Source organism: Myotis yumanensis, unplaced genomic scaffold, assembly GCF_028538775.1.
Source record: "Myotis yumanensis isolate MYYU_CA2020_CCGP unplaced genomic scaffold, mMyoYum1.0.hap1 SCAF_1, whole genome shotgun sequence".
Classification (NCBI taxonomy): domain Eukaryota; kingdom Metazoa; phylum Chordata; class Mammalia; order Chiroptera; family Vespertilionidae; genus Myotis; species Myotis yumanensis.
Genome location: NW_027223752.1, coordinates 72,924,499 through 72,948,552, shown reverse-complemented (window position 1 = coordinate 72,948,552; position 24,054 = coordinate 72,924,499). Strand labels below are relative to the sequence as shown.

Sequence of the window (24,054 nt, the reverse complement as noted above, 5' to 3'; positions counted from 1 at the left end):
AATATTTTTAATGCAAATTAATTGCAAACATTAAAAAATGATAGAAATCTAGATTTCTAAATTTTCTCCTAAGAAAATAGAGTCCTGCCCACTAAATCTAGATAGCCACAAAGCAACTATTAGCTGCATCTGCTAAGTGACTGACCCCAATGAACATGAATGCACACACAACCCCAGCCTGGTCTGTGGCACTTGGCTTTATCACCTGCCTTGTCTGATCCTGTGAATGGTGAGTTTCTAGTGAGAAAAATTCCAAAGAGCTAGAGTGGCTCACAGCAAGATCTGATGGTAAAATGATTGCAGACAATAAATCTAAAGAAGAATGTGCCAATTAGAAGCAAAGCCTAGAGAAAGAGAGGCAAATATTGGTGCAACCTATCCAACCACAGGCTACAAATAATTCATTTAATTCTTCTTACCGCTGAGGAAACTGAGGCTCAGAAAGATTAAGCCACTTTGCCCAAAGCCACCCACCAAAAAAAGCAATGTACCAGTAGATAGATTTCTGACTCCAGAGTTCCCTCTCTTAAGCCAACAACTTCTCCTCGTATCCAGGGCCTTTGTATGGCTCTGTCCCTCCATGCAGATGACATCAGGCAGCTAATGAAATCAAGGTTCCAGGCCTGAGAGGCTGACAGCGACTCCACATATGGGTTCTGCAATCCATACTCTCAGAGGTTATTAAGATATTAAGTATGTTTTGAATGAACAAAGCATTTAAAAATTACAAATTCACCTACAATGTAGTTAAATTTATCATAGGGTATAAAGTCAGAAGAGCCAGCCAACCTTATCCCTTCAGCAACTTTTCCTTTCTGCAAATCTTGAAATCAAAAGTACTCATGGGCACAGAATACTTTCCAATTCTTGTTTTCTTATTTAATTCTATTCAGTATTATCTCAACTGTCTTCATGATACACCAGCAACAAAGAGAAAAGACAGGAGGCTGTTGATTACTAAGATCTTTAAACTCTGATAAATTTGATCAAATTATGTATGTAGTAGTTAAAATGTAAGATTCATTTCCAAATGAACATCCTCCTAAAGAGGATGAGAAGAGAAAACAACCATCACAATATAAGGCCTTGGAAATAAATCCTCCACAGGAATTCTGGTATTATCTGGCCCGGTCCAACTGGACTATCTAATTTTTTGTTAAATAACACTGAATTGTTCTGTTGTTCTTCCAGAAATGCTTTTGTCCTACATCAAAAGCCCTAATTGTGGAGTTATCAATCAGATGAGCCTATCTACTGCAAATTGCAACACAAATACCACCAATTCCAACCAACTTGAAGCTACTCCAGGCTCCAGTAGCTCTGCCCAGCATCATGATGTGCCTCCCAATGTCACATCTTTTTTCAATGGTCCTATTTTCCACAGCTGCTGTTAAGTCCACCTGTCTTGTGTGAGGTATCTGTTCTGGCAATTCATTTCTCTTTCTGTTGATCACAAACTAAAATAGTGGAATAATGACTATTTCCCATTTGCTTCGTGATGCTAATATTTCAATATACTTTCAAAAATTGGGCATTTGGCTACCTGACCTTACCTGTCCAAGGCAATGGCAGGAAAGCTGAGGATAGTCACAGAGCAGAAGACTTTATGCAAAAATTTGACGACCTTGCAGAAGAGCATGGTGTAGATCCACCAGCAACAGTGCGGACTGGTGCTGAGGACGATGTCGAAGGGCACACAGACCAGGCTGACACCAATCCCCGAGCAGGCCAGGTTTTTAATGAACCTGTTGGTGACAGATTTGAACACGGTTGTGCGGCAAGTTGACCATAACACCATGAAGTTTCCTGGCCAAATATGCAAAATAAATAAATAAATAAAAATAAAATAAATTTTAAATAAAAAGAAAGAAGAAAAAAAGGAAAGAAAACACAGGTTAAAAAAGACTGAAAAACCACATTTCAGAGTTGATTTCAAAGGATTTAACTTAAATACTTGCATATTATATTGTCAATTTATGTGAAATCATTTAAATCATTTACATACATCTCAAAAATTCTGGAAGAATTTTTAGTGGTGAGTTTTGTTACTTAATTTAGACATATTCTGTTGTGGCCCTTAATAGCTCTTATCATAATTATTCATTTGTTTACCAGCATTACGATACTGACTCAGTCTCCTCTAAGTAGTATAAACAGTTTGCTTGGAATTACTTAGTCTCAGGCAGCCTACACTCACCAAGTTTGCAAATGACTTCCACGTCGCCAAACTCTGCAACAGAAATAGGACGCAAACCACAGGTGTAATTTTAAATTTTTTAGTAGCCATATTTTTAAAAAATGAAAAGCAGGTAAAATTTTAACAGTGTATTTTATTTAACCCAGTATATCCCAAATATTGTCATTTCAACATGTAATCACTACTTTAAAAAATAGTAATGAAATATTTTTCATTCTTGCTTTTGTACTCGGTCTTTGAATCTGGTGTGTATTTCTTTAATTGAAATAGAATTGACAAATACCATTGTATTAGTCTTAGCTGTACATGATGTGCATCTTATAGTACATTTCAACTTGCACTAGTCACATTTCAAGTGCTCAGTAGCCACATGCAGCTGGTGGCTCCTATATACAGCGCTGTCCTAGACCTTTAACAGAAATGACACATTTGACTAGCTCTCTTTGAGCATTTCCTCTCGTGGCTTCCACAACCTATAGTCTCCTGGTTTTCCTCCTATATTCCCACCTCTCCCATGTCCCAGCTATTCCTAGTTTTCTTTACCAGGCCCTTATCTACCCTCTCTCCAAAACCTCTTCCTAGATTAGATTACCCATTCAGGGGGCTCTCTATTGAAATGCTGATGACTCCTACAGTCATGTTCTAAACTAGGCCTCTCCTCTCAACTCCAAACTCCTATTTCCAACTACACATCTGATTCCCCACACCTCTCAATCTGTCTCCTCTTGATCAAGAGCCTAGGTGATCTAGGTGCCTTCCTGGCTCACTGGGCACCATTTACTCTGGCCTTGCTTTTTCTTTAATGAGGATCAAGGTTGGTCATGTCTCAGGGCCTTTGCACGTTTTTTTATACTGCCTCACATGCTCCTCATATGTCTGGTTCCTTCAAATCTAAGTCTTAATGTAATTGCTGTCTCCTCAAAGAGGACCTTCTCTATCTTTTTATTTTAAATACTCACTGCTCCTCCTTCCATTTTATAGTCTATTATAATATCCTGTTGTGGCCTTCATAACTCTAATCATAACTATTAATTTGTTTACTTGTTTCCCCTCTATTTCATGAGGATAAAAACCATCTCAATCTTGGTCATGTTATAACTCTACTGCCCTGCTCAGTATGACACACAACAGGCAGTTGATAAATATTTGTTGAATAAATGAATTTGTAAGATAAGGGGATAAGCAGTAATTGAAAGTCCCTGCAGTAAGAAGAACCCTTTTATAATAGGTATATCATGTGAGGGTATTCTAAGTCAGTAGTTCCCAAACTTTACTGGGCCTCAGAATTACTATACCAGACATTCTGAATCACAGCGAATAGGTACGGAACTGGGAACCTGCATTTGTAACAAGAACCCCAGATACAGTTGGCCCCCAGATTAAAGTTTCAGAAATACCTCTTCCACACAGTTTATACCACCACCACCCGCCACCCCCAAGGCTCACAGGGGCCAAGTCTTTAGGTATGCAGGGCAGCCTACTCTACTGGTGGAGCTTTTACCTGGTGAGAGAGCCAGGTCAATTCGGCTAGTCAGTCATGACCCAAGGATACTGCTACCTCCTGTGCATACACTTGGAGAACGCCCTCCAATGAACTGAGCCAACAGCTCGGCCTCACTTGGAAGGAGAGCGGTGGTACCAGGGGAGGGGACAGCAAGGTTCCAGGCTGCAGCCAGTCACTGCAAGGGGCTGCCTCTGCACCTCAGGTGTTGGCATCTCAGACTCACTGTCCAGAGTCTCTCTTCAAACACAATATTCAATAGCTACTTCTTATATGCCTGACAAAGTAGAAAAATAGCCACTGTGTTTAGGTAAGTAGGCCACAGCTGCTTCTAGGAAATTCTCTACTTAACTTTCCTCACATCAGTAGCTGCCTCACTGAGATGAAACCAGCTGTGTGAATATATACATACACACATTGACTCAGCGGAAGAGCTGTTTTACTCATATCACCACCTCCGGCCCCCTCAAGCTATCCTGTCACCAAGGTGATGGAGCAATAATAATGTGATGCTCCACTGATTTGGGGAATTGTTTTTCCTGGCCTTTTTCCACTGAAGCACAGATTCAAATCTGGCTGAAGTAGCTTTCCTCACTTCAGTTTTACAAACAGGACTTAAATTCTGGTAACCATCTAAAAATGAAATAGCCTTAAAGAAACCTGCCTTGAAGAGTGCACATGTCACAGTATCTTCAGTTGTCAAAATCATGGTGTCTCCAGTCTACTGGGGGACTTCCCATAAAGGCAACCCTTCTTTGCTATCGATCAAGACTCTTAGGCACTTCTTTTTCTTTCATCACTGTCAATCTTTGTAATTTGGCAGGTTATGCTGAACAAAACATTTTGAGTATCCAAAGAAACAGGAAAATTCATTACAGAGAAGGGGCCACGCTTTGGGCCAGGATCACTCATGCACATAGAAACTTAAACTGATTTCCATCATTACCCTCCTACTCTACTCTCTTATCTTTCCTTCCCCCTCTCTATTATATCAGGCATGCTTTTTCATTGCTTTAAAAAAATCATACATTTTATTAGTATGTCCACACTTGTGAATAAGGAAACTTGTTTTCAACAGTAATTACTGAAACACCCGAGACTCCTATAATCATATTTTATTTCCACTAATTATAAAACTCTAGGAAGCATCTGGAGCCTAATCCCTTTTGCTATTAAGAACCTGAAGCTAAACTAAGGAAAGCTATGTTCTTTACATGGGGCAACGTTCAATCCCACTGAGCCACACAAGCCATTCTTGAAGGTTTGCTTGAATGGATCATAACTGCATTTGTAACCCAGTTGCTGTGCAGTTTATTGCAGATGCCAGGTGTGGACGTTTAAAAGTAGAAACCTCAGGATCAAAGAAACAAAGGTTGATCCTGTTAAAATATTCAGCCACAAGTCATTCATATGATTAGAGATTTTTTGTTTCATGAGGTGTTTACATCCTTTGTTGTTAAAGCTATTTATTGCCTTTGGAAACAGTTCACCTTCCTTTTTGTAATACTATAGCGTGTGATGCGGTCTTAATGTGTGTTAAGGGAACATCCGTGTTTGCAATGGAAATCAACACCACTATTACTACTAAAATAAATTCAACCTTTTGGGTTAAAAAATACAAACAGGTCAATGTTTTATTTCACAAAAAGGTAGCCCAGGCCCATAAATAATATGTGCTATAAACGAAATAGATATGTAAAACACAAAAGCTAAAGAAATTATTCAGATGCAGTTCATTGTGACACTGATTTGGTTTTTAAAAAATTGCCAGAAAACAAGAACGTGTTAGATTGATGAATTAAATCCATTTTAAAGAAGTATAGAGGTACAAAAGTAACTTACTCAGTTTAGCAAAAGCATTCAATAGTTCTCTACTGCCATTAAGAAAAGGCAAATCCAAACTTCTCAACATCAAACAATACCCTTTAAGATATGATTTCTGGATGCCCCCACACTTAATACCCAAAGTTTCAGCATCCTAATGGAATGGAATGAACCTGTAAACCTAAGAGTCAAATCCATGTTTTCCTCTGAATGCTTAAATCTGCAGCCCAAGCAAAAGCCTCAAAAGGAACTCCCTTCTTAAGAGAGAGAGAGGGAAGGAAAGACAAGAAGGGAATAAATAAGTGCAGAGAAGGCAAATGGTGGTTAGAGGGTTAAAAAAATCTTACTGTTAAGTTCTGTGAACCTGGGAGTAGGGGGCACCAACATTAAAAGTTGAGTTTCAACGTTCATACTTCCAAAGGAAAGTTTAAATAGTTCTTTAAAAGATCCTATCTTGCCCTAACTGGTTTGGCTCAACGGATAGAGTGTCGGCCTGCGGACTCAAGGGTCCCAGGTTCGATTCCAGTCAAGGGCATGTACCTTGGTTGAGGGCACATCCCGGGTAGGGAGTGTGCAAGAGGCAGCTGATCGATGTTTCTAACTCTCTGTCCCTCTTCCTTCCTCTCTGTAAAAAATCAATAAAATATACTTTTTTAAAAAAGATTCTATCTTATTCTGATTTTTTAAATCTATTTTTAATATATGCAGGTAAATTTCTCAACTAGCCAGAGAATCAAGCGCTGGTTAGCTGGTAAGTAGAGCTTTTTTGCCACTGGTATCAGAATTATGGCCATCAACAGGAATGGGGGGCCGGAAACCAGCTTGTAGCCAGAGAGCTGTGCCTAGCAGTTTTCAATACAATTTGCTCTTCCTCTTAGTCTAAACATTTGAGCCTCTTCCTCACTAATAAAGTGTCAATTTGCTGCAACTTGTGATTAGACTAATACCTGCCCAACTGTTTAAGCTGATCACTATTAGCATGAGAAAATTATGTTATTTTAGTTACAATTAATTTGATTCCAGAGGTTTTTCTGAAATGATACAGGAGATTCAAATTAAAGCAAGAACTGAATTAGCAGGAAGAAGCTATGTAGTAAGCTTATTAAAATTCATGGTGAATTTTACATAGTTACTTTGAATGAAAAGCAGCTTATGAAATATATATTCCCAATCTAACCTCTGATGATTTCTCCTTAGAATACTTGTTCCCAATGAATAATTTAGATAAAACATTAACAGGATTCACTTTTGTAATACCTAAGAAAAATTAAGAGACTTCAACAATAGCCTCTTCCCGTCAGCTCCTGGGAGACCACACAAAGGGTTTTAGGTGAATCTACAACAAATGCACGTTATGTTTAGCGACAATGGTATCCCCAAAGACAAAATGTGTAGCACAATCAAGACAAAAAAATCCCAGTAACCTTAGCCACTGGGGCTTTCTCATGGAAGTCATAGAGCCCCTGAAATTAGCTCAATCTCTCACATCTCTTAACATACCTAGTACATAGCCAGAAACACACAGATGTATAAGGTAAAAAGGAAGAAACACAGAGTCTGAAGTTGCTGACACTTCTTTCTTTGACTAAAATTTTTTCCATAAAAACCAACTAGATTTTCATAGCTTCACAATATACCTTGCTCTCTGATCTCTCACATTCAGTCTATTAACCTCCCTGACACGTATATTGTTCTCTAAAAAGCTATGGCTTAGGATATTAGCCCCAACGAACTGACAGTGCTGAAACACTTTAATAACCACAGGTTTCATTTCCTCCTCAATAGGTGTTTGGAGAAAGCTCCCAGAGAAAAGGAGGAATTAAGTTATCTAACTCTATCATTAAGCACCCTCCCCTTGGATCCTCATCCAAACAAGCCATTCTTGTCTGAGTGGAGTAGTTCACTGTCCATCTCACTGAGAGGCCCTTCCTGTATTAAACTGCTCATGTAATCTTTGAAGGCAGGGTCCATATTTTCTGCACCATTCATATTGCATTTAGCCCAGAGGGATCATTTCTCCCTTAAAATACTGTAAATTAGGAAGCCTGAGAAGAACCTTATCTGAAAAATTCTGTTGACTGTCAAGTGCACCAGTTTTATATCCAGAAGTTGCTTCATGAATACCTAAGTACATGAATAAATAAGAGCTTGAAGCTTGATATTACTTCATAAGAATGATCAGAATTGGTGTTTGTTTTTTTTGTATACTCAATTTTGTAGGTACATCTACTAATGGCAACTGCCTTTGATCAATAAGCTGAATGTTTACTATCTCTCCATTGTCAATACAGTGTCAGAGCAGCTTGGGAGAGAGACATTCAGCAATGATCCATCATGTTATACCATAATTAATCCAGTGAACGTACAGGGAGTGCTCATGCACTTTATTATCCTACTCTCTCTGTTCCAGTAACTGTAATTATGCAGTCTAAAAGGGAAAATGATGTTGGAAAAATTTCCAAAGAACATGAGGGTAAGGTAATTGGAGGTCTCAGAAAGGAAAGTGAGCCAAATCCTGCTTTAGTCCATGGGGGACCCAGACCCAGCATAGCTGATGGGAAGTAGAAAAGTAAGATTTTGGAAATAGGAGTTCCTTATTCCTAATGATCTGGCACAATCTAACAATGATATTAACTAAAAGTTTAAAATTCCATTCCCACTTCTTTGGCGAAATTTGGGCAGAGAGGCAAGAGAAAGGGGAGAGCCTGGAGTGTGAGGAGCAAGGAATAGTATTCTAATTCTTCTAATAGATTTCAGACCACTCTCCCACTTCATGGAGGTCACATCTGCTCTAGAGTATACCGTACTTCCCTGCTTCCTACCCCACTTTCTCCCATCTCTGCAAGTAAAAAAGCCAGCAACAGAAGGTGGCTGTAGAGGAGCTGGCACTAGGAAAGCCGAAGCAGCAGATGGGATAAGAGTTGGAGGCAGCCAGATCTAGGACAGGGCCAAAGACACATGGCCAAGGCAGGGAAAGGGAAGGCTTTGGAAGGAAGTGATGGATCTGAAAGTCACTGCAAAGTTGAGGACAGAACACAGAGGCATTAAAAAGATGAGTGACTGCACATAGCCCATCAGAGCCAACTGACAACATAAGAAAATGGAATAAATGCCCAGACAAAATACTAGCCAAGAACTCCGTAGGAAGGAGGGAGTGGAGTAAAGAAGGCAAAATAAGAGACTGGCACATGTGTAACAAGGAAGGAGCTTGATAACTGAGATAGTCCGGCCCGTGGGCCGTATAAGGCCTGTGAAATCATTTGGTCTGGCCCTGCCAAGGCTTTAGGGGTGAGTTCATTAAATGTTCAACCAAATACAGCAGGCTAATTTTTAAGTCAATAATTTTGTATGGCCCATGAATGATGTTATAAATATCCAGATGGCCCTTGGTGGAAACAAGATTTCCCTCCCCTGGCCTAGACCCTAAACATGGAAAATAGTTGCTTATGAGGCAAGAACTAAACCAGCAAGCTGTAATTACGGGCCTTGCAGGTGTAACCTGATTTTGGAAGTACCTATAATGAAGTGCATGTATGTGGGTGGGCAGAAACAGTATTTTTCAGAAAGCAAATTCTAACACTTCTTTCTTTTTTTCCCTCTTCTGTTTCCCTCAAGTAGTAACAGGATTGAGAGAGAGAGAAGAGGGCAAATATCAAGAGCAAAATAACATGAAGAATAATTTCAATTCCATTTATCTCCCGTGCCATGTCTCATTTTTTATGTACATTTCCCAGTGACATTTAAGGAAACCCAGGCTTTCTGAGCCTGCATCTTCATTAGTCACATTGGTGAAAACTGGACAAAAGGTTCCTTTGCTTTGTGTCATGTTCTAAGGTTCCAGGATTTGTGATTATGGTGACCATAGTGACAGATAAACAGAGGAGAATTCTAAAGGGTGTCCCAAAATTCACGCAAGAAGTAATTTTGATAGAAAACACAGGTTTATAATTAAAAATTGTAAATTTATTGATTCATAAAGTATACAGTATAGGTTATGTATGGAATAGATATCAGGTAAATGGCCTCCACGGCTTTGCTGGCACACACGCACTCTTTTGTTGAAATTTTCCATGACCGTTTTGCATAAATGTGGCTGAATTTTGATGAGGCTCATTTTCATCTGGTGGCTTGGTTAATCGACAAAATTGTCACATTTGGGGTTCAGAAAATCCACGAGTGATTGTTGAGAAACAAATGCATCCACAACGTGTCACTGTTTGGTGCAGATTTTGGGCTGGAGGCATCATCGGACCATTCTTCTTCGAAAATGCGGCTGCTCAGGCAATAACAAAAGAGTGCATATGTGCCAGCAAAGCCGTGGAGGCCATTTACCCAATATGCTATTCCATACATAACCCTATACTGTATACTTTATGAATCAATAAAAAAATTTACAATTTTTAATTATAAACCTGTGTTTTCTATCAAAATTACTTCTTGCGTGAATTTTGGGACACCCTTTACTAACATTTCAGCATTTCATGAATAATCAGCTTCCAAATCCTGCATTCTTCCTCTAATATTAGTTGATTTGAGTAACACTGAGTTACTTACCATGCAATTTTCCTGCTGGTTCAAAATATAATCAGCATGAAATGCTATTAGCTTATTTAAAGCACTAAGATCAGAGAGAAGATGTGACCTCTTATCTTCCCATTAGAAAACAAAAGGTAAGGGGATAATTTTCTCTCCTGTGAAATATCAATTTTCCACTTTGTGGGTTTGTAAATTACTGGCTTTCATAGTGTAATCAATGTCACTGATTCAATGTGGATGAAATAAGTAAGATAAAATATAAAATCTGTTCACTTCCGCTAAGCTCCAATTTCAATTTAGTCTTGCCGCTGACATTATTCTTATAAAGGTTTAAGCATCCAAATACCATGGCTAACGGTAGAACATTTATTAGCCAACAAATTTTAATATTATCCCAGATAAGAAATAAAAGTGAGCATATATACAATGATCAAGAAAACAGTGACATGCTGCAACATTTAAAATCATCGTTTTTCCAAAAAAGAACTCTGTAATTCTTTAATTGAAGTAAAATGGTAAAATTTACAACACCAAATAGCCTTTATACACTCATATGGATAGAAGGAACCATAAGAATCATTTATACTTTCTTTGTTTCCAGATAGGACTATGTAAGTTTTATACAGAGAAAATAAATTTTTGCTAATTGTTAAGACTTCTGGGAAAAGCAGTATCCTAAAGCCCTGAGGGTAAGCAGCCTCCAAGATAGATGGCCAATGATCCCAGCCTCCTGGTATTCACATCCCTGTGTAGACCTCTCCCATAATGAACAGGGCTGACATATAAACAATAGGATATATCAGAAACGGCAGTGAGACTTCCAAGGCGACGTCATAAAAGGCATTACCACTTCCATTTTAATCTCTCTTGAATCATTTGTTCTGCGGAAAGCTAGTGGACTACATCTTAAGGAAACTCAAGAAGGCCCATGGAGAAACTGGAGTGATGAGGAACAGAGGCCCCCTTCCAACAGCCCTTTCAAGTGAGCCAACTTGAAAGGAGATTCTCTAGTCCCACTCAAGCCTTCAGGTGGCTGCAACTTTACGAGACCCTGAGCCAGAAATACCTATCTAAGCTGCTCCCAAATTCCTGGTGCCCAGAAACTGAGATAATACATGTCTGTTGTTTTATGTTGCTATGTGTTCAGGTCTGCCATTTAAACACACTGCATAGACTAAAATTTACCTGGCAAGGCTGCTGTATTAAATGAGGTAACATATAAAAAGTGCCAAACACTGCCTCATCCATAGTGTTAAATAACTGTAATATTATGTATCATTAAGTATTTCAAAACTATTTTTACTGATCTTCATGCAACTACAAATTAGTGAGACTTATTTCTAGAAGTCACAAAAGGTTTCACAATACTCACTGAGCAACTACAAAATAATGTTTCTTCAGAGTGTTAGACTTACTTATCCTTCCTTCACAAAATACAAAATACAAATCCTTTAAACTTTTCTCTTGGATGCAGTCCTATTAACTCCTGAGAGCAAATCTGTTTACTCTTTCTCGGACTTTCTCAGAAGTATAGTGAACACCAAACAACTAATAGTCCTTTAAAAATGTTTACAGCTTGACTTCTTTGCATCAGCAATAAAATTAATGAAATCAGAAAATATAGCTATTCGACTGGCAAAATGTGGGTTGCCCTCATTTGCCCTGATAAGTGGCTATTTGAAGGTACATAAAAGCCGGAGTCAAGGCACATCAGTTCGTAACCCTGGAGATCAGAGATGTGGGATGGCAGTGAGGGCCTGATGGTAGCAGCATCCACGTTTACCTTATGAAATGACCTTAACCAGATCAAGGCCTTGGTTTTTCCCCATTTTGGACATTAGGAACTTACATAACACTTATGTCCAGAGTACACTCTCCTGGTTCTCCTGCTACTACTTTGGCCACTTCTCAGCATCTCTTATATCAGGGCTCAACCTCAGTCCTTCTCATGTTATCTTCCTCTAGCCTCCCCAGACTATGTATGACCTTTCCCAAATTTTAATGGCTTCCATGTTTATTGCATCACCTCACCTCTTATCTGATCCCTAGACCCAGATATCCATATACCAACCAGATAACCATATGCCTACCCAACATTTCCACCTAGGACTCTCACAAGTATTGCAAACTTAATATGTCAAAAACTAAACTGCTGACCTTCTTTCCCAATCTCCCCTGATCTCCAGTATTATCTGTCTCAGAAAAATGCTTATTTTTAAAGCGCTTAGGAACATCAGTCCCCTTCTTGAAAACTTCTGTTGCTTTCCCATTGTTCATTAAGACAAAGCCCAAAGTCCAGCCTGCCCCAATCACTGGCTTATGTGAGAATTAGAAAAGCTTCCCCTTCGCTACCATCTGTTCTTTAATCATAATGAATATTTGACTATGAATATGAACAGTGTCACCTAGAACGAATAGTGTAGCAGCCCCTATGGACCTTCTCTTGAAGCCCCAAAATTTCAAAGCTCTCTTGCCCTCACGTGACTGTTCCTTCTGGCTTCCACCCCATCCTCTCTAAGTTTACCTCATTCTTCAGGTCTTCTTCAAAAGAAACCTTCCTTGACCACTACCACTTTCAATCTAAAGCAGGCCTACCGGATATTTATCATGCTGATTACTTCCTGTTTGCAGTACTTATAATAATGGGAATTAGTTAATCATCTGTGCCAATCTCCACTAATTCATAAGCTTTAGGAGGGCAGGGACTTCATCTAATATTTCTACCACTAGAGCCCGAATGCCTAGAGCAGTACGTGGTAATCAGGAATGCTAAATATATATTTGTTGACCATAAATGAATAAATAAATGAAAAAAAATGAATGCACACAGGAGGAGCATATCCCGTGAGCTCTCTGCATACTCGTTATACAGGATCCTATTTGGACCCCAAGTTTGAGGGGAACCCAGAAGCAAGATTCTGGCTACATATCACAGCTCTTCATTTCCTCGAAAATAGTTTTGGTTTATTTCTGAGTTGTTTTTTAAACACATGCTCACTGTTATAAATTCAAATGGCTCAGAAAAGTCTGGAAAGAAAGAAAAATCACCTGAAATCAAATCACCTTAAGATAAACATGATTAACATCCTGATCACCATCTTTTAAAACATCTCTTTCTGCACAGAAACATAACAATATGTAAATGATATGTCATTTGCACATGTTCTTTTTGCTGGACACTAACTTCTTAAGTAACGGATATGAACACACCTTCTCCATTTTCATTATTTAATGATACATCAACATATACACTGTATTTACTGACATATATGGTGGTTTGTTATTATTTCTTTTGTACACATAAAATTTTATTTTATATATGTACAATACATAGTGGGAAAATCCATGATGTGAATATATCAGTTTATTCAGTCTTTGTCCTCCAAATGGGCATTTGTTTTATGAGGTTTTGCCATTATAAACAATACTGTGATAAATATTGTTGTACATACATGCTTATTTTCTGGTGTTTCTATTTCTGTGATATTGATTTCTCATTTCCTTCAGCAGGCATACCTTGTTTCATTGTGCTTCACTTTTTGTGCTTAATAAATGTTGCATTCTGTTTTGTTTTGTTTTACAAACTGAAGGCAAGACCCTCTACCAACAAAAAGATTACGACTTGCCTCACTGCAATACTCACTTTATTGCAATGTTCTGGATCCAAACCCACAGTATCTCTGAGGTATGCCTCTAGAACAGCGGTTCTCAACCTGTGGGTCAAGACCTCATTGGGGTTCAACGACCCTTTCACAGGGGTCGCCTAAGACCATCGGAAAACACATATATAATTACATATTGTTTTGTGATTAATCACTATGCTTTAATTATGTTCAATTTGTAACAATGAAAATACATCCTGCATATCAGATATTTACATGACGATTCATAACAGTAGCAAAATTACAGTTATGAAGTAGCAACGAAAATAATTTTATGGTTGGGGGTCACCACAACATGAGGGACTGTATTAAAGGGTCGCAGCATTAGGAAGGTTGAGAACCACTGCTCTAGAACCTTTTCCTCCAAAATACCTGCCTGCAGCAGGTGTTATCACTTCTCATTGATTTTTGCCAATCAATGGGTGAGAGGTTATATGAAGACCCAGAAGGAGCAGTCTCTGTGCCCAGTGCTTCATACAAAAGGCATCATTTGCAGGGCACCATTTTCAGAATGGATTTCTGTAACATTTCTGAAAAGTAATCCAGCTGATTTGGGGTTGAATGCTGCTCTAGTCATAAACTCTGTAATTACTTGAGTCAGGCAGACTCTCGTACATCAGTGCTATTTCCCAGACTACATTCACTGCCGTATGGAGAAAAACACCCCCAAGAGAGTATTAGCATGTATTGCACTGGGGTGCCTGCTTCATAGCATGCTGGATGAGAAGGAAGAGAGAAAAAGAAAGAAACCTTATGCCTCAGAGGAAAGCTACAATACACAACAAAGTCCCCAGGATTATAGCACAGCTCTGGCCTAAGAGACATCCAATCTGAGTGAGACAGAGCAAAGCAGAGCAGGGAATCAAGGGTGCCGACTAGAAGGAGAGGTAGAAAGTCACATTTATTTATTGTTTATTTATGAAAATCTGCATGCTGCCAGGTTGGTGTGGCTCAGTGATTGAGCACTGACCTATGAACCAGGAAGTCACGGTTCAATTCCTGGTCAGAGCACATGCCCGGGTTGCAGGCTTGGTCCCCAGTAACGGGCGTGCAGGAGGCAGTCAATCAATGATTCTCTCTCATCATTGATGTTTCTCTCTCTCTCTACAAATCAATAAAAATATATTTTTTAAAAAAAGAAAATCTGCATGTCTATTTTATTTCCATTAGAAAAATATTAGCTGTATAAAATTTTGGTCCACTTCTTCTTTACCTCTACCATTCAAACTTAAATTCTTAATTTTACTCAAATAAAAGCAGAATCATACATCTGACATGATAATTAAATATTTCACATCATTAAATTAATAGGATTTCAATGAATTAGGTGTACTTTTTTTATTTTTCAGGAATAGTAACTCATCTTCCCTACATGTTATTTCCCTTTAGTTTTACTTTTTGAGGAACCATGTAATGCATGTCTCTTTTCTCATATCTAGTAATATGAGTGATACATAAGTGAAATTTATAACATCAGTAACTGGATTCATCATCTACTCTTCAATTCACGTCCATTCCCCTTACTATATGGTATTTTCCATAATACTTCAGATATTTTAGTCAGCTTACACTTTTCAACATCAGTTGTAAAAATTAAGATGTTAAATTAAAAACATTATTGAATTACAAATTAAATAATACCAGGACCCCTAGGGTGATGCTGTTGAGAGAGGGCCTTGGATCGCTCCTGTTTCAACCTCAACACCGCCTCCTTTGAGCAAAGCAGCAACCTGGTAAGCAGCTCTCATAGGAAAACTCCTCTTGAAATACTATTTGTAGATTTCATAACTTTGACAGTACCGAAGTTACGTTAGCCAGCAAAACAGTTGTTTTTACCACATAGTAAAGTCACAGCCTGCAGCTTTTAGAATTTCATCCATTTTGTAAGAGCTTATGTAGCTTCCTCTGCCACCTCTCCTGGCACAAGCTGTCCACTTGAAGGGTCCATGCCTAGCTGTCCCGACTGTAGAGTCTAATGCAGTGATGGCGCACCTTTTGAGCTCGGCATGTCAGCATTTTGAAAAACCCTAACTTAACTCTGGTGCCGTGTCACATATAGAAATTTTTTGATGTTTGCAACCGTAGTAAAACAAAGACTCATATTTTTGATATTTATTTTATATATTTAAATGCCATTTAACAAAGAAAAATCAACCAAAAAAAGGAGTTCGCGTGTCACCTCTGACACGCGTGTCATAGGTTTGCCATCACTGGTCTAATGGCCCCTGGGGCCTTCCCGATGCTGATCACCTTTCTGATCAAGAGCAACATGGCTGACTAATCCTTTTCTCTTGAGGCCCCTCTGAACAAAGAATCCCATACACTGTACCCACTCACATCTCACCTGGAAAGTCACTTTTAGAAAAATTCATCCACTATGCAGCAAAGGACATTGAGAGGGGGTACACTTCTAAAAAAAAGGGGGCTGAGAGGTTTCCATAGATGAAGTAAATAGGGTTGAGGGGCGCTTAAGAGCCAGGAAAACCTTAGGAAAGGGAGACACCATGGGAAGATGGACGTAGTTTTAGAAGGAAGGGTGTAAGGAAGGTTTGGAAGCTGCTTGCTCTGGGGAGTCCTTACCACTCCACTCCACTCACTCCATGTGCTCCTCTCTCTAAACCCAAAATGCTAGCCATTGGAAGGTCCTCTGTTCCTGCAGGGAGCTCCTGTAGGTCCTGCAGAGAGCACAGCAGAGCAAGGCACATGCTTACAGGGTGACCACTGCAGAGCTGGGTGAAGCCAGAACACCCACAGCATCTGTACACTTACATTATCTACTCATTCCTCCTCACTCCTGTAACCTTTCCAGTGGCATTTACATGATATCCATCTTTTTTGATAGTTTTAAATTCATACAGTGCACATCAGCTCCTATGACTAAAATCCATTGTACTCACTGAAGCTGCTTCTTCAGCTCTTACCTGGAGAAAATAGCCCTGGAGGCCTGAGAGCAGCTGCAAAGGTGCCATTAGGACCAGCCTCTAAGAAAGAACCCTTGAAGCATGGTAGCAATCACCTCAGGTAAAAACGGCTGTTTAATTTTTAACCCTGCTGTTCTGGCTTCTGTACTTATTTGCTTGCTAAAATAATAGAGAAGTTATTTTGATTTTCTGAACTTATATAAATCATCCCATTCGATTGAATACCCCATTGATTGTGGTTTTACTGGTCTTTCAAAACACATTCCTCTGCACCTGGAGACCAGGACACACAATTGCTTTAATTGCGTCAGTAGCTCCAGAAAATGTGTTTCTGTTGACTCAGTGGTCCCAAAACGTGAAACTATAATTAATCTTTGTAGATAACTTGCTCAATTTAGCTTCTGTAACAAACTGCTTTTGCAAACCAGGGTCCTCATTCCAAACCTAGAGATGTAATCAATACCTTTGTGATATTTGCCTATATAAGTCTGATGTTATGGGCATTCGGCACTGCGAGATTTGGAGCCGCATCTCTCTCGCAGTTGCCGGCTTCATTGATTAAATGACTCATTGATTTGATTTTGCGTCCTGTTACTCGCGGGGTACATTACAACACCCTCACCACTGACAGGGGCATCCTAAGGAAATGGCATAAATGCAAATTAAAATAATCACAGCTGCGAACAGTCTGTGGCAGAAATAAAATAAAATGTATAAAATCCAGTGTTAAAGGGAATGAAGATATAAACATCTTTACATGTTTTTGGTGTACAAGTAAATGGCTATATATCTGGAAAGTAACTTGGCAGTATCTATTAAATGCATGTACCTTGAGTAATCCTATTTTTATGAAACTATCCTACAAATAAAAGAATCAATAGATAAGACTGTATGTTCAGATATGTTTGCTGAAGGACTGTTGACAGTGACCCCAAATTTAAAACAGGCTGAATGCTTATCATTAGGATAAATTGTGGGGTGTTCCTATACAACACAGAAAAATATGTAGAAAGATACGTCCCAGGCTGTCAATATTGAGTACCTCAAGTAAAGCAGAATTGGGGGATGCCATAGTAAATGTGTGTAACTTAATTTGTTTTTAAACTAAAGAAGTGAAAGGGAAAATGTTTACACACACACACACACACACCTCTATTACTAGCCAGCCTGGTATGATGCTGAAAAATGTCACCTTCAGGGGTTAATTTTTCTATATCCAAAAGTCTATTGTTAAAATACAAATACTCTTAAAGTTGTCTTTTTGGCCCTTAACACTTGGGGGTATAGAAAGGAGATGATGTTTTGATTGCTTTCTAACAGGCTGAGAGGAACCTCCTTAACTAGGACAGGTAGGTGTTTGTGTGGGGAAGATGTAAGAAAGGCCCCGGGCTCCTGGCCTGACTGACATGCATCTTGCTTGACACTGACACCTTGTCTGGGAAGGAGAACCGAAAGAGAGGAAAAGGCACTGAATGAAGAGGTGGTGGGGCACAGGCATTTCCTGCTTTCTTAAAATGCTATGTGTAAGTTCACACTCTTATCATCTGACTGAGATATGGTGTTCCTGACTCACCATATAATATAGGACCTTGGACCACCTATATTAGGAGGACCCCAGTCCCATATCCTCTGCCCAAGCCCCTTTGTTCAAGAAAGAAAAATTCAGAGACTTTATGAGAAACTCTACCCAGTGCCTTGAACACAGGGAGATGAAAAGAGACAAATTTCTGGGAAGTTGGGGGAAGAAAGAGGTAATCTAAGCTTAGAGGAAAGTATAAAGGAGATCTAATTTAGATGAAGAAGGCACCAGCAGATGTGGAATCAGAGCCTGATGGTTGAAATGGAAGAGGAAATAAATGTGGTGGGCACAAGGGCACCCAGACTTTGAGAGCAGGTGTAAAAAGCCCCATTTGAAATTTATTTGGGGGGTGGGGAGAAACACTGATCAATTGCCTACCGCACCCGTCCTGACCAGGGTTTGAACCTACAACCTGGGTATTTGCCCTGAGCGGGAATCAAACCCACCACCCTCTGGTGTATGGGATGATGCTCCAACCAAGCCACACTGGCCAGGGTGCCCCATTTGAATTTGAAGAGGGCTAAGCCCTGCAAGTAGGGGACAAAAGCCAGAACGAAATGGCCTCACTAGCATGTATTTATAAGGTAATTTATAATAAATTTTAAGAGTATACTTCTAAATCATTTTTTAATTATCCTTAGTTTGGACCATTGTTAGACTCACATACAGCCTCAATTTAATCCTGAATATTATGAAGCCTATAATACAGCCACTCCCACCTCATACACCACTGCTACCATGAAAGTTGCTATTAACTGAAACAGGCCCCAGATTAGTCCCAGCTACAGTGAATCAAACAGCCACACCCAGGATCACAATTTCCAAGTCAGCCCACATCTGGAGTTTGAACATACCAGCTGAATGACATATCAATAGCACTCTCTGATAGTGCAAACAATTATTACATAAGCGTAACTCTGCCTGAGGTAGGAAAAAAGCCAAATTCCAGGCTAACATGTCATCTGGATTTATAATGAAATAAATCTCTCTCTACAGTAGATGTTATTTTTAAAATACCAGACATCTGAGGGCAGCGGGTGTGATTAAAGTGTGGGGGTGGGGGAAGATAATGCTGACTTCTACAAAAAATAGCTTAAAGATCTCCTGTGAATTGAGCCCAGTTTGAACACAGAGTAGCAAGTGCTATCTTCTTTTCTATGCCTTTGATGCATTTCCCTCTTTTAATTTTCCCTTCAATTCTAGGGGAAGCTTGTAAAGCTGAAAGCAAACCTGTTAAATAGCTAGGAAGATAGTCTGTCACTTTCCATGGAAGTTTTCTCTCTTTCCACTATAAAAGTAGAAAGAATGGCATCAGTAAGGTGTTGGGAGGATTGCTACTATTGCTCTTTTAAATTTTACCCAAACCTAATGCTACACAATTAGCAAAATAATAATTGATTCTTGAACAACATGGGTTTGAATTACACTTATATGTGGATTTTTTCTGTAAACACTGTTAATGTATTTTCTCTTATGATTTTAATACCATTTTATATTCTCTAGCCACTTTATTATAAGAATACTAGAGGCCCAGTGCACAAAATTCGTGCATGGTGGGGGTGGGGGTGGGTCCCTCTCAGCCCAACCTGCACCCTCTCCAATCCGGGACCCCTCAGGGGATGTCCAACTGCCAGTTTAGGCCGATCTCAGGGATCAGGCCTAAACCGGTAGTTGGACATCCCTCCCACAATCTGGGACCACTGGCTCCTAACTGCTCACCAGCCTGCCTGCCTGATCACCCCTAACTGCCCCCCCTGCCAACCTGATCACCCCTAACTGCCTCTGCCTGCCAGCCTGATTGCCCCTAACTGCCCCCCCCACTGGCCTCATTGCCCCCAACTGCCCCCCCACCGACCTGGTTGCCCCAAACTGCCCCCCGCCAGCCTGGTCGCCCCTTACTGCCCCCCTGCTGGCCTGGTCATCCCCAACTGCCCCCCCCCCCCCCGTGCTGGTCTGGTTGCCCCTAACTGTCCCCCCCCCTCCCCCCCCCCGCCAGCCTGGTCACCCCACGCAACCTGCTGTTCAGTCATTTGGTCGTCCCTCACTAATCCCCCTGCCGGCCTTGTCGCCCCAGGCAGCCTGCTGGTCATTACTATTACTGTGATGGCATCCTAGACAATTTGCATATTCCCCTATTATTAGTATAGATCATATGTAATGCATTTAATATACAAAATATGTGCTCACCGACTGTTTATGTTATGGGTAAGGCCTCTAGCCAACAGTAGGCTATTAGCAGTTAAGTTTTTGGGAAGTCAAAAGTTATACACAGATTTTCAACAGTGCAGGCAGGGGTCAGCACACCTAACCTCCACATTGTTTAAGGGTCAACTGTATGTAATAAAGCTCCTAGAGTCCCAAATATTTTTTTCATGGCCTTTGCCACAAAAAGTTAAATCAGATGCTGATTTCTCCCAATATCCTCAGGACATCATCTAAATAGTACAGAGCAACAGAATAATGGTCCTCTAATGTCAGGATTCATGAATATTACATGAGTTGCTTATAAAAATGTAGTTTCCTGGTCCCCTCCCCAAGCCTCCTGACTCATAGTGTGTGGAGTTGGGCCTACAAATCTGTATTTAATAAGCCCCAAGTGATCTTAAACAAAGTAACTGGGAAACACTGGATTAACCACTAGGAAACACTGCTATAAAATATGTATTTAATCTCAAGCCATATCATATAGCTATCAGTTTGGCTTTTCACTCTGTATCCAAACCACAACTAGATAGCACTCATGGTTCACACTATAGACACAGGCTAGATAAGAAAGCCAATTCTTTCAAATTGTTCCTGGTAACCTAATGGGAGTCCCTATCTCCTCCCCATAACCTCCCTCCTCCACTGAAAAAAAATACATAAATTGAGAGTTTGAGCAAGAACCTATAGGACACATAAGATCCTGGCCAGGAAGTGCCCATCATTTTCCTTGGCTTGTTGTCTTAAGGAGAACATATGCTAGAACATTGCCTCAACAGTACAAGAAGTTGAGGAATCAAAGTTGGACAGCCCAGCAATTAAGTCAAACCACTTCAACTTCCTCTCAACCTCTTCCATCCCAATTCAGCTGGGAAAAGTGCTGAGATGATTCTGACTCTCCTAGGGAGACCAACCATCCTGGTCTTCCCAGGACTTTCATGACTGAAACTAAGAAAATCCTGAGCAAACTGAGATGGGTTGGTCCCTCTGCTTTAACCATACCCAGAGCCAGCTCCTCAGCACGTGTGTCACCAGTACCAGGGAAGCAGCTCCCTGGGGATCTCAGACAGAGAGGGAGGCAGGCTCGGATAGGACACCACTCACTGACAGGCCATTTCCAGACCAAGTCCAGGCCCACAAATTCTGGTTCAAAAGTAGAAAACTTATAGCTCTGAAGTCTAACCAGAGAGCTCAGAGAGATCAAGTAACATGGGTTCCTTGCTCTCAGGTAAGTCTCAATCTGAGGAGTCTGAAGCAGAAAAACCCAGTTATTACAAGTAAGAAACTGAGTTTCCCATTCATGGACTCTAAACATACTTTTCCCACTAGATAAGATCTAGAAGTTAGAGAATAACTAGTAAGTTAACAAATAAAGAGGATAATTTCAGATAGCCCTCCCCCTTGGTACGAGAGAAGAAGTGGAAACCTTGGGACCAGGGAACGACACGATGGTGAATTCCCTGGGTTTTCATTTTGCCTCACATATCCCAAACTCAGAACTGAAAAAGTCAGCAACCTGGTAACGCCAATCGGCACAGACAAAAATAAAACAAAACAAAGTGAACAAACAAAAAATCCTGCTTCCTTTTAGCAAAGGAATAGGAAAGGGACAGTCTAACAGGTCAGAAAACGTTTAGATAATTACGAATGACACAGAAAACACTGTGACCCCGCCCATATCCATGTTGAGAAATGTCAAGTGGAGACCCCAGACTTCCAGCCTCACCAGGTTTTAATGGGTCACCCCACTTCCCCCACCAGAATGGTAACAGAAAAGATGAGGTAGACACTCAGGACTTTCACCACCGCCTAGCAATAAGGCCAACACCTCCCATGAGGTACTTGAAGGTCATAAGGGAGTGGTCATGTGGCACTTCTACCCCTCACACCCAGGGAGATGTCAGCAGGGGCCTAGTGGAGAGCCCAGCTATGACCCTACCCAGCTCCCCTGCTGTGTGCTTTAACAGGAGCTGAGTGGGATATCTGGGCCTCTACCCTCACCTGACAGTAACAGAGAGGCACACCCACTTTCCCTGTCACAGAGGTGTCACAAAGCAACAACTACAACAGAAGAGATAAATAAGATCTAGAGTCTCATAATGTAATTCCCAAAATATCCAGGTTTCAACTGAAAATCACTCATTGTACCAAGAACTATGAAAATCTCAAAATTAATGAAAAAAGATAAGAGATGCTAAGACCAAGAATACAGACATTAGAATTATTTTTTTAAATATATTTTTATTGATTTTTTACAGAGAGGAAGGGAGAGAGATAGAGAGTTAGAAACATCAATGAGAGAGAAACATCGATCAGCTGCCTCCTGCACACCTCCTAACTGGGGATGTGCCTGCAACCAAGGTACACGCCCTTGACTGGAATCGAACCTGGTACCTTTCAGTCCACAGGCCGACGCTCTATCCACTGAGCCAAACCGGTTACGGCAACATTAGAATTATTAAACAAGTATTTTAAAGCAGCTATCATAAAAATGCTCCAATAAACCATTATGAACATTCTTAAAATAAATAATAAAGTCTCAGCAAAATAAAAAAAAAACAGAAAATATAAAAAAAGAAACCAAAGAAAATTTTATCACCAAAAGAATATAATAACCAAAATAAAAAACTCAATGAATGGGCTCAACAGCATAATGGAAGGAACAAAAGGAAGAAACCATAAATTGTAATGCTATCTAATAATAGAGAAACATGGCAATTAACCATAACTTCGCTACCCTTCCCATTGGCTAATCAGCGAGATATGCAAATTAACTGCCAACTAAGATGGCGGCCGGCAGCCAGGCAGCTGAAGTGAACAGGAGACTTGCTTGCTCCAGTGATGGAGGAAGCCAAGGTTCCCCGCTTGCTGCTGCTGGCCTCTGAGCTTGCACTCTAAGAAACAATGTTGCAATTATAGAAGCTAAACAATCCCCAGAAACCTGCTTTCAGCCGTCAGAGCTGGAGCGAGCAGGACCGCAACAGTGTTACAATTATAGAACCCAAACAAACCCAGATACCTGCTTTCAGCAGCCAAGGTCTCAGAGCTGGAGCCGAGCCTCAGAGCTAAAGCTGGTTCTCAGCTCCAGTGACAGCCATAGAAGGTAAATAAATCCCAGAATTAAAAAAAAAAAAAAAAAGATAAAAAGGAGAGGTTGGGAGTTTCAGTCACCCGCCAGCCTGAAAACGGCCCTCAGTCCCTCACCCAGACTGGCCAGGCACCCCAGTGGGGACCCCCACCCTGAAGGGGGTGTGACCAGCTGCAAACAGCCATCATCCCTTCATCCAGGCTGGCCAGGCACTCCAGTGGGGACGCCCCCCCTGAAGGGTGTGTGACCAGCTGCAAACAGCCATCATCCCTTCATCCAGGCTGGCCAGGCACCCCAGTGGGGACCCCCACCCTGAAGGGGGTGTGACCAGCTGCAAACAGCCATCATCCCCTCATCCAGGCTGGCCAGGCACCCAAGTGGGACCCCCACCCTGAAGGGGGTGTGACCAGCCTGCAAACACCCATCAGCCCCTCATCCAGGCTGGCCAGGCACCCAAGCGGGACCCCCATCCTGATCCGGGACACCCTTCAGGGCAAACCAGCCGGCCCCCACCCATGCATCAGGCCTCTATCCTATATAGTAA

General features: G+C 40.6%; 1 protein-coding gene across 1 annotated transcript in view; it reads right to left on the bottom strand.

Moving 5' to 3' along the window:
• Positions 1 to 24,054, bottom strand: part of GPR176 (G protein-coupled receptor 176) — an 81,200-nt gene that overhangs the window by 7,230 nt on the left and 49,916 nt on the right. The window contains exon 2 of the mRNA XM_070405134.1: positions 1,554 to 1,806. Coding sequence (XP_070261235.1) covers positions 1,554 to 1,806 — 253 coding nt within the window. The remainder of the gene's footprint in view (positions 1 to 1,553; positions 1,807 to 24,054) is intronic.